General features: G+C 39.6%; 1 protein-coding gene across 1 annotated transcript; it reads left to right on the top strand.

The window, feature by feature from the left end:
* The first annotated feature begins 5990 nt into the window (after positions 1–5990).
* On the top strand, positions 5991–6784 carry LOC147637427 (uncharacterized). Its single transcript, XM_086798845.1, has 4 exons — positions 5991–6089; positions 6193–6273; positions 6362–6466; positions 6548–6784. The coding sequence occupies exons 1-4, from the start codon at positions 5991–5993 to the stop codon at positions 6782–6784; spliced, it is 522 nt and encodes a 173-aa protein (XP_086654971.1).
* The last annotated feature ends 7706 nt before the right edge of the window (positions 6785–14490 follow it).

Below are 14490 nucleotides of genomic sequence, written 5' to 3'. Positions count from 1 at the left end.
TGTCAACTGGCTCTATAACCTCTAAACTTGTTTTTTACAAGGATGTTGCCATTATCTTATTGTTAGACCTTGTTGCTGGAGGTGATTAAGAACTTGGACATTGAGATTTATCATGTCCTTAAGTTAGTGAGACATCTCGACCATTTTTGTGAGGTCCAAGCGGTGAACTTTAGGATACATAAAGACTATTAGGCCTGTCATCGAACCGAAACTGGATCCCTCTCCTTGGTTCAAGCTCTAATTTGTGATTGGAGGAACAACATGCTATATCCCCTTCATAACACCCTAGCCAAAGAGGTATTGGAGCTTTTGAGAGGCCACATTTGCTTTGCCCAAGTATGCAAATGTGGATTCGGCAACATGCAGAGCATGGTGAGGATTTAGTGGTGATTTTCACAAACCATGTGGTAGCATGCCATGAACAACTATCAAGAAATACATGTTGAGACTACTCATTTTACTGATGTTTCGTTGGCACTACATTTAAGAGAATACAATGTGTGATGTATACAAGAGAACACTCATAAGAAGTAGGATCTTTCACAGTACAAACCTTTAAAACTCAAATTGCACAACAGTAGCGATATAGAAGAATATTGTATTACTGAAGTGATACACAATAGATGGAAAATCCCTATACCCATGTGATATAGAACTACTAAGATAGAGGTTGTATGCTAGTAGAAGCTAGGCAGTAAACTCACATTGAAGGGCCAGTCGCGTGTCTCTATATAGGCATGTATGTATATGCGGGGTGGCCCTGACATGATTGCGCCATAAAGATGTACTAAAAAGTGCCTAGCACCCCATCTCCCACGACCATAAAGATTTAATACAAAGCGCATAGCATCCCACCTCCCACGGCCATAAAGATGTACTACAAAGTGCCTAACAATTACCCCAACTCCCAATGCCATCTGGGCCCCATTTGGGCCTAAGACTTTACTCTTGGACACCTTGTCTTGACATTACGAGCCTCGTTTAGGCCCCACAATGTCAGGACAGGGTGTCCAAGAGTAAAGTCTACCTACTCCCTGTGTGGAACATTATGAGATAATGGTCCATTGTAGCATGTAGTCTATTTGACATTGTGCCAAATCTAATCCAAGCCATCTCTAAACCATCATCTGACCTCATAGGCCACCTTCCCATGTGAACACAGGGACGTCAGGTGCCTGGGCTGCTCAACCATGGCCACTCGTTATAATGGGGGCCATACAAATATGAGCTACTTGCAATGCCTAGACAATACAATATGAGGGTGGAGTTCGGGCCTCGCAATGTCAGGACATGGTGTCCAAGAGTAAAGGCTACCTCCTCCATGTGTGGAACGTTATGAGATAACGGTCCACTGAGCAGGCAGCCTATTTGCCATTGTAATCCAAGCCATCTCTAAACCATCATCTAACCTCATAGGCCACCTACCCATATGAATACAGGGACATCGGGTGCTTGGGGAGCTCAACCATGGCTACTCCTTATAATGGGGGATGTACAAATATGAGATAGTCATAGTGCCTAGACAATACAATATGAGGGTGGAGCATTGATATCCAACACCCCCCCTCCACCCAAACCTCCACCCAAAAGATGAACTAGCTCTGTGGTTTGACGTCGAGCCAATGAAGATGCCCCTCCATCTGCTCCCTGCTAAGAGCCTTTGTGAAGATGTTTGAATGGGTAGTAAGCCATCTCAAGTTCTCTATTGTTTCATGGGTAGTAAGCCATCTCAACCTCCTAAACATGATGAGCTCACACAAAAGTGATAATAAATTTCAATGTGTTTCATGGCAAGCATGAAGTTCATAAAATTCTGAGGAATGGCCATACAATTCTGGTTGTCACATTGCAACATCGTAAGTTGCAAGCTGCTTCTACACAACTCCCATAATAAGCTTCTACACCACTCCCATGATGCATCCCATGTGATGCAAAGCGTGCAACTTTTATCATTGAGAGTGCAAATGTGGGTAGTTTCTTATTGATCCAAGAAATGCATCCCAAACCAAGAGAAAAACAATACCTAGTTATAGTGTCCAAGTCACCCACCCAATTTGAGTCACAAAAGCCGTTGAGGGTCTTGCCCATAGCATAGGTGATATCCTACTCCCAAGTACCTTGGACGTATAGCAACACTTACATACCTGCTTTCCTCAAGGGCTTTGAAGAACCTGCTCAAAACACCAACATCAAAATTGATGTCTGGTCTATTACATAAGAAGATAAGCCTACCAACCAATTTCTTGTATAAGGTCTCATCCAAAAGGTCTGATGAGGTGTCTTTGATGAACAACTTCAGATTAACCTCCATTGGGGTATTGAATAGTCATGCCAAATGTCGTGAGTATCTCACCTGCATATTTATGTTGAGAGATGAAAATGTTATCTGGCTTCTGCTAAACGTCAATCCACAAATAATAATGCATGAGCCCAAGATCTATCATCTCAAACTCTGCACTAAGTATCTATTGTGTTTGTGAGATATTTTTTTGGTAATCCCTTGTCAAGATGTGGTCATCTACATAGAGATCAACAATGACCATATACTTCCCCTACTCACAAAAGACATAAAAATTTGCATCTAAAGGGTTGTGTAAGAGACCAATACTCCCAAAGTAAGCAGCAACCCTCTACTACCATGCTCGTGGGGCCTGTTTCAGCTCATAGAGTGCCTTCCATAAACTTGCAAACTTTTCTTTCAAAGAACCCATGTGGCTATTCCATATATACCTCCTTCTTCTTAAGGTTCCCATTGAACAAAGTAGATTTTACATCCATTTGGATAATAGGTCATCCCCCTTGTGCTACCAATGCAAGAACGGTGCGGATTCTGGTTAACATGGCTGTAGGAGCAAAAGTTTCCCAAAAGTTAAAACCTTCAACTTTGGCTGACTAGTTTTCCCTAGTAATTTTCCAAAAGTACCGTCACATCTATATTTTTCTTTGTAAACCCACTTAATGCCAATTATCTTATTCCTTTGAGGATGACCTACAAGGTCCCAAGTGTGGTTAGGACGAAGTCATACTCTGCTTGCACGGCTACTATCATCCACTTTGAATCCCCTTGTGTTTTAAGAAAGGTGGTAGGCTCTTGAATCTTGAGTACCTCTGTTCATAAGAGAAAAGAATGTGAATGTGTATGTGAAATAATGTGTCGTCGATATGAGTGAATGGATGAGAATGAGTACACATATGAATGGAATATGGAATAAGTAATGTGGACTGAGGAGGGATAATGTGGAAAGACGAGAGTTCAATTAGAAACTGTATTTTGTGACCTGTTTGTAAATGACTGTTTTATGTCAAGAATGTTGGGGAAGCATTTTGACCGTCTTGTGGATTAAGGTCATGGAGACCTAACTGATAAAATTGCAACTGCTGATGGAGAGTCAATGGAGGACGTCTCGCGTAGCAAGGTCAATCGAGGTCTTGACCAGCCTCCGATTTAAATGGTGAGCTTCCGGTACGGTGGATGAGGGACCAAGGAAGCGGCCTATGAGTGAAGCGCTAGGTCACCTGCGAAGGATCCTAGAGGGTGCTGACCATACGGTGCTCGGGCTCTGGGTCGCCGAAGATACCCACACGTGCGTCGTGTGGAAGATATTGGAACAAGGAGTAAGAGTTGTTTTCTGAAACCGGGCATGGATCTGGTTGATTGACCTTGCTGGTGCTCAATGGATGAGTCCATGGCTCTCTTATATGGATCTGTTGATTGATCTTACTGATCTTCAACAAGGATTCCATCTTGATTTTTATATGTGAAAATATTGCTGGGTACTATGAGCTAGGAACCTTTGAAAAGGACCCTGAGTGAACAAGTGGTGAGCGTTCTAGTTGCCAATGATGCCATAAGTACACCGATGAATGATTGAAAATATGGATTCAATCAGAGATTTCGAGGATTGTCATCAGTGACATAATGGTTTCATTAAAGGATTGTTTTAAAGTTAGTTGATGCTGAGAAAAAGGTAACTTCATATTGGGTGTGTAAGTGGTGTGACTAGTTTTATGTTTGCATGAACTTCCGGCTAGGGGGCCTGGGAACTCTTTTCCCTGGTACCTGGGACAAAACCTAACCAAATTCCTAATTGGATCCCATCACTACAGTGGTTGGGTGGCTGGCTAACCCATGGGACTGGATGGGGTTAGGCTGGACTGATGGATCCGTAAATCGAGACTCAATTTCTGTTATTACGATAGATAAAGTAAATCCCGGATAGTAATTATTCTATGGATAGGAATCAACGGCTGTGCCTCTTGATGGGGAAAAAAGCGTTGATCCCAATGATCCAAGTGCAAGTTTCTTCCTTGATCTGACCGAGTATCTTTATAAGTGCAGTCAGATCAGCTTGATCAGTAATGGTCTTGACTACGTTAGAGTAAAAAGTTATCCTAGTGGAATCACCCGTGCTTTCCGGGTAAAGGAAGTTTTTCGGGTTCGGTTTTGGAAAAACCGACGGATTAGTCTCTTGTCCGGATATCCGTGGACGAGGCCCCGAGTGTGGGACCCTGCCCCGTGCAAGAAGTGCTACTTCCGCTGCTAGCACCCCGAATCCATTGCGTGGTAGGGACAGGGATCTTACACGGAATCTACATATTTGAAGGCAATATCAATAGCATGCTTCTATATAAAAGAAAAGATAGATACAAAATAGTTACAGATAATAAAAAATGATTATCAAATTAAAATAGAGACAGTAGAGAACGTGGTGCAAATTAAACTATAGAATTAGGGTACAAGAGGTCCAATAACATTAGAAAATGTATACAATGAAGCTCTCAATCCTCATCTAGTAAGGATGCTCATGGAGGTCTACGCCATCCATAATTGACCAGCAATTCATCACCCAGTACGTAATGATCTAATAGCATTAACAACTACGTATCTTTCTACATCCCTGCTTATATGTTCTGGTTCATGACTATTCTCACACTCCACAAACGTGCAATTGGTTCTTGAACTCATCCCTCGACTACTATTGATTAAACCTGCTATGTTTCCTTGAGAGTAAGGTCTTCCATCAACATAGAGTCTTTGTCCTTCTGCATGTGTGATCCCTCTATCAGAAAGAGAGGCTGCATTGAGACATAATCCATAAGTACTCATGCTCTGAATGTAGTGAGTAAGTTGATGCCATGGACCCCATCTATATATAGGTCCACAAAAAGACATAAGGGTGACCTCTGAAACAAGGGGGCACATGTAAATCCTGTGCAATAAAGAGGCCTCGTCCTGCTCCACTGGTAGATGGAGCAATCATGTAGCGACTGCCCCAGAAGCTGAAAACCACTCCATCTAAAGGAAGTGATCCTCTCTACCATCCTCCGTATCGTCTGCGATCATACGTCTGTACTAGAGAATGCAAACGAGTAGGCAACGGATGATCTCCACCTGTCTCGGCCTCCAAAGCAGGAAGTAGAGGATGTTGAGAAACCTCGAGCTATAGCTGACAAGTGACCTGTCCGTGCCGTGTGCGAGGGACATGTGCACCACTGATAGTGAAGTCATCCTCGTCATCAAGTGAATATACCTACATATATGATATGGTTACATTATATATGAGCCTTTGATTTATAAAATAACCAATAATAAAACTAAGGGAGAACAGTCACATACCATAAGTCGATGTCGCTCCTCAGGTGGTGGTGCTCGCTCAAAAGTACCATGAGTCATCTCATGTGAAAACCACTCCCGTCGTGGCCTCCGATATGTGCCACAACAACGAGCGCACTAGCATATAATAGACTCGTCGTAGTAGAAATCATCATAAACGGGTTCATGTGCAGTATTGGAACTCTGTGCACCCCAATCACCACAAGTAGAAGGTGGTGGTGTACCCTCTGATTGGTCCAAATCTGATTTTCAAGTACCATAAAAACACGAGTCATTAATCAAATGATCGAGAAGAAAAAAGCAATGCATGAAAGAAAACATTGAAATCTAACAAGTTCTATGGTATGCAATATGAAAAATAAACAGACGCTACTGTATGGTGGAGACAAACAAGAGGAGGGCTAATATGTGCATGGAGACATGGCAATACTTTCGCAAGGGGAGACGCCTACGAATCACTTTTCCTCAGCAGAAGGTGCATGCCTTTGCTAATGTATATTAGAATTAATTTGAACTTTGATAGATTGATTCTAAGTATTCTCTAATCTATGTCATTTTGTTTAATGAAATTTACATAGACGGTAGCACGAAAGAGACTGCAAGTTGGTCACACATCTAGACTAGGCCAGATGGGTCGAGATGGATTTGTGGCCACATTTGTGAGTATAAATCATTCTAATTTTAACTTTCAAAGATACTATTATTGAATGAAGAAATCAATAAGTCTTTGGTTCTATCTTGATGCAGACCAAAGACTATGGTCGTGCACCTACGGCGCAGGAGATGGAGTATGCTACATACTACGGGTACCACGCTTTGCAGGCGACACTTCCAGACACGCTTGATCCACTTGTGGGTATCACTGATTTATTTTGTGGTTTATTTTCATATTAACTGTAATATATTCTTATTTGATTTCACTAAGTAATGCAGGAGCAACATGGCGAGGAGGACATGACAGAGGTGGCTCGACAGGAGGCCGAGGGGCGACGACGAGAGTCTGAGGCGGGCGGCGACAGTGGCGTGATCCCGGGTGGGGACACGGGTGGTGGCGGTGGTGATGGTGGTGTTGTGGTTGGGGGCGCGGGTGGTGGCAGTGCTGATGTTGATGATGATTCCGAGTCTAATAGTAGCGACTCATGTAGTGAGGGCTCACGTAGTGATACTTAGTGATCTGTTTTGTATATGAGAGGATTGATCACCACACACTGTAGACACATGTACATATATTTGTATATGAGAGGATTGATCACCACACACTGTAGACACATGTACATATATTTGTTGATGATATACATGTACATATATTTGTTGATGATATATATTGACATATGTTCTCGTTGCATCGCTGAATTTGTCTATTGTCAAACAATTAATTATTTGTCGGTAAGTTAATTAGCCTAAGTATGTGCGAGAAGCTAGAACGTTATTTATTTATCTATATATTTTAAAACAAAACAAATCCTAAACAAAAAAAGAGGCGAGCCCACAATGTAACACATCAAAAGAAGCAAAAGATTGGCAAGCATCACCAATTTCTCAAAAGCTCTTGGAAAGCTAGATAGAGACAAATCAAAAACTTTATCGCAGTTCCAGTGACTGTTTTTCTATGTTAGGCCTTAATATTAACAAGCTTTTGATTTTCATATTTTTTGCAGGGGTCCCTGATTGTACGATACGTATCAACTCAAGCTAACTTTCAAGCTTAAAGATCCGAACCATGAAGTTTCAAAGCACGTGATTTCAAAGTACCAATTTATGTACCACGTACCTGTACCATGTAAGTTGTAACCATTTGCAAGTACAAGGTTTCAACATGATACCCAACTTAAGTACCAAGTACCTGTAACCATTTGCAAGTACGAGATTTCAACATGATACCCAACTTAAGTACCAAGTCTAACACTAAAAAGCTTTCTTTGTTCCCATGTTTATTGCTTAAGGTACCCCAAAGTTAGACCGACCAATTGATACCATATATCATGTATCAATTGTGAGTTCGAAGTTTCATTATGGAGCCTGATACTAAATCAAGTACCAAGCACACCGAATCTAGTACCAAGTACCATGTACCAAGTACCAAGTACCATGTACCAAGTATCAAGTACCATGTACCAATTACTATGGACCATGTACCAATTATCAAGTACCATGTACCAATTACTATGAACTATGTACCAATTATCATGTACCATGTACCAATTACTATGGACCATGTACCAATTATCATGTACCAATTACTATGGACCATGTACCAATTATCATGTACCATGTACCAATTACTATATGGACCATGTACCAATTATCATGTACCAAGTACCATGTACCAATTACCATGTACCAAGTACAGTGCACCAAGTACCATGTACCAAGTAGCTTGAAAATAGTTATTATTAAAAAAGTTTTTTAATTATTTGCCGTTTTTTATCCATCCCCGTTTTCATTCGCCGGGATTGCTTACATACATACATACATACATGCATGCATGCATGCATACAATGTGCATGCATACATACATGCATGTATATACATACATACATATGACATACATACTGTAAGGACCCTTTTTGATATAGACATGTATATACAAAATTTTGGCATAAAGACTTAATTTTTGGTTGCGTATATTTTCTCTTAGTAAAATAATATATTTTTAGTCAATTACTAACATGTCTAGGGCGTAATAGAAGTACGCCACCGTTTGCTTCTAGTCTTCATTTTGAAGGAAAATACGGTCCGGAATGCAGATCCGGAAGGAGCCGGAATATCTATATGAACCGGAATGCAGACCGGAATGGAGTTCCGGAAGACAGAGAGACGGTACAAAGGAGATCCGGAAGAGTGCGGGACGGGAACCTTCCGCATACAGTACGGAAGAATGCGGGACAGAAACCTTCCGCAAGTCGTACGGGATACCGGATGAGAGCAGATGTCAGATGAGATACATACATACATAATGTCTTACATACATACATATATGTATACATATACAATGCATGCATGCATGCATTATGTATGCATAACATATGTATATACTATGTGTGTATATACTATGTATGTACATACATTATGTATACATATACAATGCATGTATGTACATACATTATGTACTACTATGTGTGTATGTACTATGTATGTACATACATTATGTATACATATACAATGCATGTATGCATGTATATATGTATGTACTACTATGTGTGTATGTACTATGTATGTACATGCACATTGTATATGTGTATGTATATGTATATTTATATGTATATGTATATGTATTATATAGATATATATATAATATGACATATGTACTACATATGACATACATCCGTGCATATATATATACATATATAATGCATGCATGCATGCATTATGTATGCAGAACATACGTATGTACTATTATATGTGTATGTACTATGTATGTACATGCACATTGTATATGTGTATGTATATGTATATGTATATATATTATATATGTATATGTACATGTACATGTATTATATAGATAAAGTAAAGCTTGAAAATAGTTGAAGTTAAATAAATTTTTTTGAACTGTCGATCTTTGTCCCATCCCCGGGATGGCCCTATCCCCTTCCCCGCTCTCGTTCGTCAGGAATGCTTACATACATACATACATGCATGCATGCATGCATACATACAATGTACATACATACATAGATGCATGTATATACATACACACATGCATGGATTCATACAATGTAGATACATATATACATGTGATATACATACATATATACATAATGTCTTACACACATACATATATAATGCATGCATGCTTGCATTATGTATGCATAACATTAAACATATGTATGTACTACTATGTGTGTATGTACTATATATGTGCATGCACATTGTATATGTGTATGTATATGTATATGTATATGTATTATAAAGATAAAGTAAGGCTTAAAAATAGTTAAAGTTAGAGTGTTTCAATTTCAAAAATTAACAATAAAAGAGAGCTAGATAGCGTTGTTTACAGAATTCATGTTCGTTTACGCACCGCGGTGTCTAACCAATCTCCTCAAAAACAACGACAGCACGGAGTGCAATCACAATTGCAAGATAGCAAGCGACAAAGAGAGCAATAGTAGGTAGATCATGAGAAAAATATAGACAACATTATGTTTAATGTAAATGAATCAGCCGGTATATAAATTCTGTATCTGTCCATTTTTTTCCATTGCGCGTCATCGCTTAGGGGACGTAATCATCGGAGTCGTCGCTTAAGCGACGAGCATCGTCGCTTAAGCGATCAATCCTCGCTTAAGCGACGTTAGATAACTTTTTAAAAATTTCATCGCTTATGCGACGTAAATGCGTCGCTCTACAGGAGTCGCTACTATAGTCGCTTAAGCGACGTATAATAGCGATGCCTGTAGAGCGACGGCTCGACACGTCACATAAGCGACGCTTTTGCGTCGCTTCTGTCGTCGCTATACGAGCCCATGGACTAGTGGTGATTGGATGTAAGTGGGTGTATAAGTGAGCAGGTATAAGGTAAGATTGGTGGCCAAATGCTATGCGTAGACTTATGGCATTGACTATGAAGAAACATTCAACTCGGTTGCAAGAATGGCAACTATGAGAGCTATAATTGTTATGGCAGCAAAGGATTGATCTTTACATCAGATGGATGTAAAGAATGCCTTCTTGCATGGTGATTTGCAAGAAGAAGTTTACATGATGTAGCCACCAGGTTATGAGAGTGATGCACACCTAGATTTTGTGTGCAGGTTATGCAAAGCCTTGTATGGCTTGAAGAAGGCACCTAGAGTATGGTCAAACAAGATCGGGGAGTATCTTGTTACCATTGGATTTCAAATATCCAATGCTGATTCTTCACTTTATGTGAAAAAGATAGATAGAGGGATCATGCTATTGGTCATCTATGTGGATGACTTGATTATCATCATTGGTGATAGTGATGTTGACATACATGATGTCAGGAGGCTTTTGAAGCAAAGGTTTGAGATGAAGGATTTAGGTGAGCTACAATATTTTTGGGCATAGAGGTGGTGAGATCACCTCATGGAATTTTGTTATTACAGAGGTAATATGGCTTAGACATGTGTTCTAAGTATGGTCCAATTCATGTGAGAGCTAAGGAGGCAAGCAAGAGGCAAGAATAAGCAAGCAAGGGCAATGTCTAACTCCATTACAATATGGTAGACGATTTCTATGCACATGATTTCATCAAAAAATTATAGGATCAGATTTCATGCTTGATGTGTTGATTTGCTTGGTTTCAGAAATTATGTATACCTTGCACTTCCCAAGCAAGAACGGTAAAAATAATTTCTTCCTCCACTTGCCTCAAGCTTGAAAGAAATGATGGAAAACCTGTGTACAACCTTTGAGAAAAAAAGGTTGAGAGAAAAAACCTTGTGGAAAGGTTTTAAAAGAGCTTTGATGAAAGGTTTCAAAGAACCTTAGAAAAGAGAGTGGTTGTTTTTCTTGTCTTTTTTTTAACTTGATGGAAAAAGCCTCAAGGTTTTAAAAACCTTAGAAAATGTATTTTTTTTCTCACTGCTGTGCGATGCGTTTTGCTTCTGTTGCACTGCGTTCATGCGTTGAGATGTCGTGAAGCTTTGCTGCCAAGTTGTTGAAGCTGTCATTTTTGTTGTAAGCAGCCTACCAAGCTTACAAGGTTGTTGCTTAAGCAACAGCAACTACCATTCAAGACAGCAGGCACAACGGATAGTGACGGATGGCAGAATGACGGATGGCTCGGAAACACAGAATGGACGGACGACGACGACGGTCAGACTGACGGACGACGACGACGGTCAGATTGACGGAAGGCTACAGAGAGATCGTCAGGGGGGCTACAGCGTTTTGTTGTCAGCCAGCTTTCCCCCTGCTTTATTGTGGGGCTAATAGACAAGTTTAGCAGCTTCAGAAGTTCAAATAGAAACTCTCTCACCACTTCTTCATGGCTCCAAAGCTGCGAGGAAATTCATGACTGAAAAATACTGACAAAAATAATCGACAAAAATTTGTGTTTTTCTTCTTCTTTTTTCTCCTCTTCTTCTTGTCAGTGATGAGGATTGTCTTCTTCTTCTTCTTCTTCTTCCAAGCTTAAAGATCTTGTTGATGATGACAGAATCTCCTCTTTGATGAAGCTCTTTTGTTGCCTTCCTTCTTGACACCATTTTGCTTCTCACTTTCTTCTACCACCGCCCTTCTTGATGAGGATGTGAATGGCTTATGAGAGAGAGAGAGAGAGAGAGAGAGAGAAGGTGATTGAAGGGGAACTTAGCCTTTGCAAGGCTCTGATACCATGTTAAAAGTATGGGGAGTATGTACAACGGAAGCAATAGTTGATGGCAAGATAGAGCAACATATATGAGAGAGAGCAAGAACACAAGATGTATAGAAAGCTTCTATATTACTTTCTATTTCAGCCACTCCAAAGTTGGCTTGATCTTCTCCTTGTGAATGTGTCACTTGTGTTACAAAAAGTGAGGCCTCATGCCGTTTATATAGGGTCCACCAACGGCTAGGGTTGGGCCAACCCTAAATTCTTTTTCCACCCACATGCCCACTTTATTTGGGGTATGTTCACACCTACATGACCTCTTTCTCTCACCCTTTACCACTTGTACATCATATATTATGACAGGAACTAACTCCAAAATCCCAATAGCGTCCAAACCCAAACCAACTAGATTACCCCACTAGGACCATATTAGACTAAACATGAGGACTATAATCTTAGCACAATAGACCCATCTGAAGTATTCTAGGTGCCCCTAAAAGGTCATCTTATACCCAAGAGTGTGGTCTACTTAGTCGGCACTTATATGCATCCTACTTAGCATGGTATCAAGTCTACTTATGACACTAGAAACTGAATTGCTTTCATGTAAGAAAGATTGTGAGATATCAAAACTTACTATTTCTTATCTTGGGAATGGAGTGGTAAACGAGACTTAATGATCAATGGTAAAATCATTAATGATGAGGAAGTCTCTATAGAAAATAATAATTGCAAGCAATGATTGGTGCATAATCTTAACACTAGTTTGGTAACCTAATAGGACATAAAAAATGTCATTTTTAGGGATTACAAAAACATTTTTTGCTAAAGTCAATAAGAAATAGTCTACAATGGCCTTTCTTCTATAGAGTATAAAGGCATCATATTATCACTTAGGTAGGGAGTGCCCCTTGGATCAATAAGAAATAGTCTACAATGGCCTTTCTTCTATAGAGTACAAATGCATAATGTTATGCTTGATGTGAAGCAATTTGGTTAAGGAGGATTTGTAGGGAGATGGGAGTAGCTCAGGAGTAGCCGATTGAGTTGTTAGTATGACAATCAAAGTTGCTATAGTAAAATAAAGTTGGGCAAAGATGGACGTAGGTTGTATGGTACCCTTTAATTTCTTGGGAGAAAATAGGATGCCTTATTTCAAGGAAAAAATTAGGGGCAAAATTTAGCCCAAAGGCTAATTTTCAAGGGTCTTCCAAAAGTCGAGCTATTTTAGACCCAAAAAATTGGTGACTTTTTTAATATATTACCCGAAGGTAACAATTTTTAGGTAAACTTTAGAGGAAAATTTACCAAATTTACACTAAAAGTAAGCATATATTCTAAAACATTTGCCAAAGTTTAGATTCTACCTTCTATCAAAGAAAGATTTGCCAACCCATCTCTACTTTGACCATAGGATATGCTCCTTACTTTTTAATCTGGCTTATTGTTATACACCTTTGAAGCTCCCTACCTCAATGATAATAAGAAACCGATTTTCTACTATCATAATTTCCTACCCAATCTGAGTTATACCTATGCTTGAGGAATATACTCAAATTTATTTCAACACCTATATCCCTACCTTACTCTCTTAGGGTTTATTTAAAATCTTTCTTATTACAACATCAATTGCAAAAATAAACTTTCTCATTATTCACGGGTGAATGGATTCTCATACTTATCTAGCATTCTAAATGTGGTGATGGTGGCCAGTGTAGCATTATAAGTGGTGATGGGTGGCCAGTGTAGCATTATAAGTGGTGATGGGTGGCTAGTGTAGTATTATAAGTGGTGATGGGTGGCTAGTGTAGTATTATAAGTGGTGATGGTGGCCAGTGTAGCATTATAAGTGGTGATGGCTAGTGTAGATGATTTGGAGAGTAACTTGTTGTAGTCTATAGCAAAATACTCCTTCATATGTGTATTCCACAAGAAGATCAAAATCCCCACCAACTTCTTAATATACTCCTTCACATCCACAATTAGCTTCTGCATACATCAAACTCCATAGGTGTGACTTCCACTCACCAGAGTCCTTTCTCTTACCTTTTTTTATGCTATAAAAGAATACAAAATTACACCAACCCTAATCTTTTGATGTATCTCCTCATCCACAACACTAAACTCTTTAAAATTTAGAGGAGAATTTTGCACCTGAGTGTGAATGAGGTGACCAAGCTATCATACTTCCAGGGAAATATACAGATGCACCTTTGTGTCAAATCTTTACTTGACTTGTTGAGTCCAATTGCCACCATTTGATCTCACAAGTCCTTGATCTACATAGTGTACTGCTTGACTGGTTTTCCTTAGCTAATTCTTAAGGTTCTGAATCCTCATCTAATTTGCTGTTTTGTAGTGGTTCCATAGAATGACCCAAGCCTTTGTTGCGGTATATGTTCAATCAAAGTCTATAATCTTGGATGTAGATTCACAATCCTTTAAACATGCTTTTGAGTGAAGATGATTACACACAAATTATATAACTAAGGTCTTATAAGCCTTTCGAGGTTGTAAAAAAGGAAACAAAAGGGAGCCAATCTTGGGCGCTCCTTCTCTTTTATTGGACCATCCTTGTATGATTAGGGCTGTGTAG

This window comes from Cibotium barometz, chromosome 6 (assembly GCF_041138505.1).
Source record: "Cibotium barometz isolate CiBa-2024 chromosome 6, ASM4113850v1, whole genome shotgun sequence".
In the NCBI taxonomy this organism is placed as follows: domain Eukaryota; kingdom Viridiplantae; phylum Streptophyta; class Polypodiopsida; order Cyatheales; family Cibotiaceae; genus Cibotium; species Cibotium barometz.
This window is presented reverse-complemented; position numbering and strand designations above follow the sequence as displayed.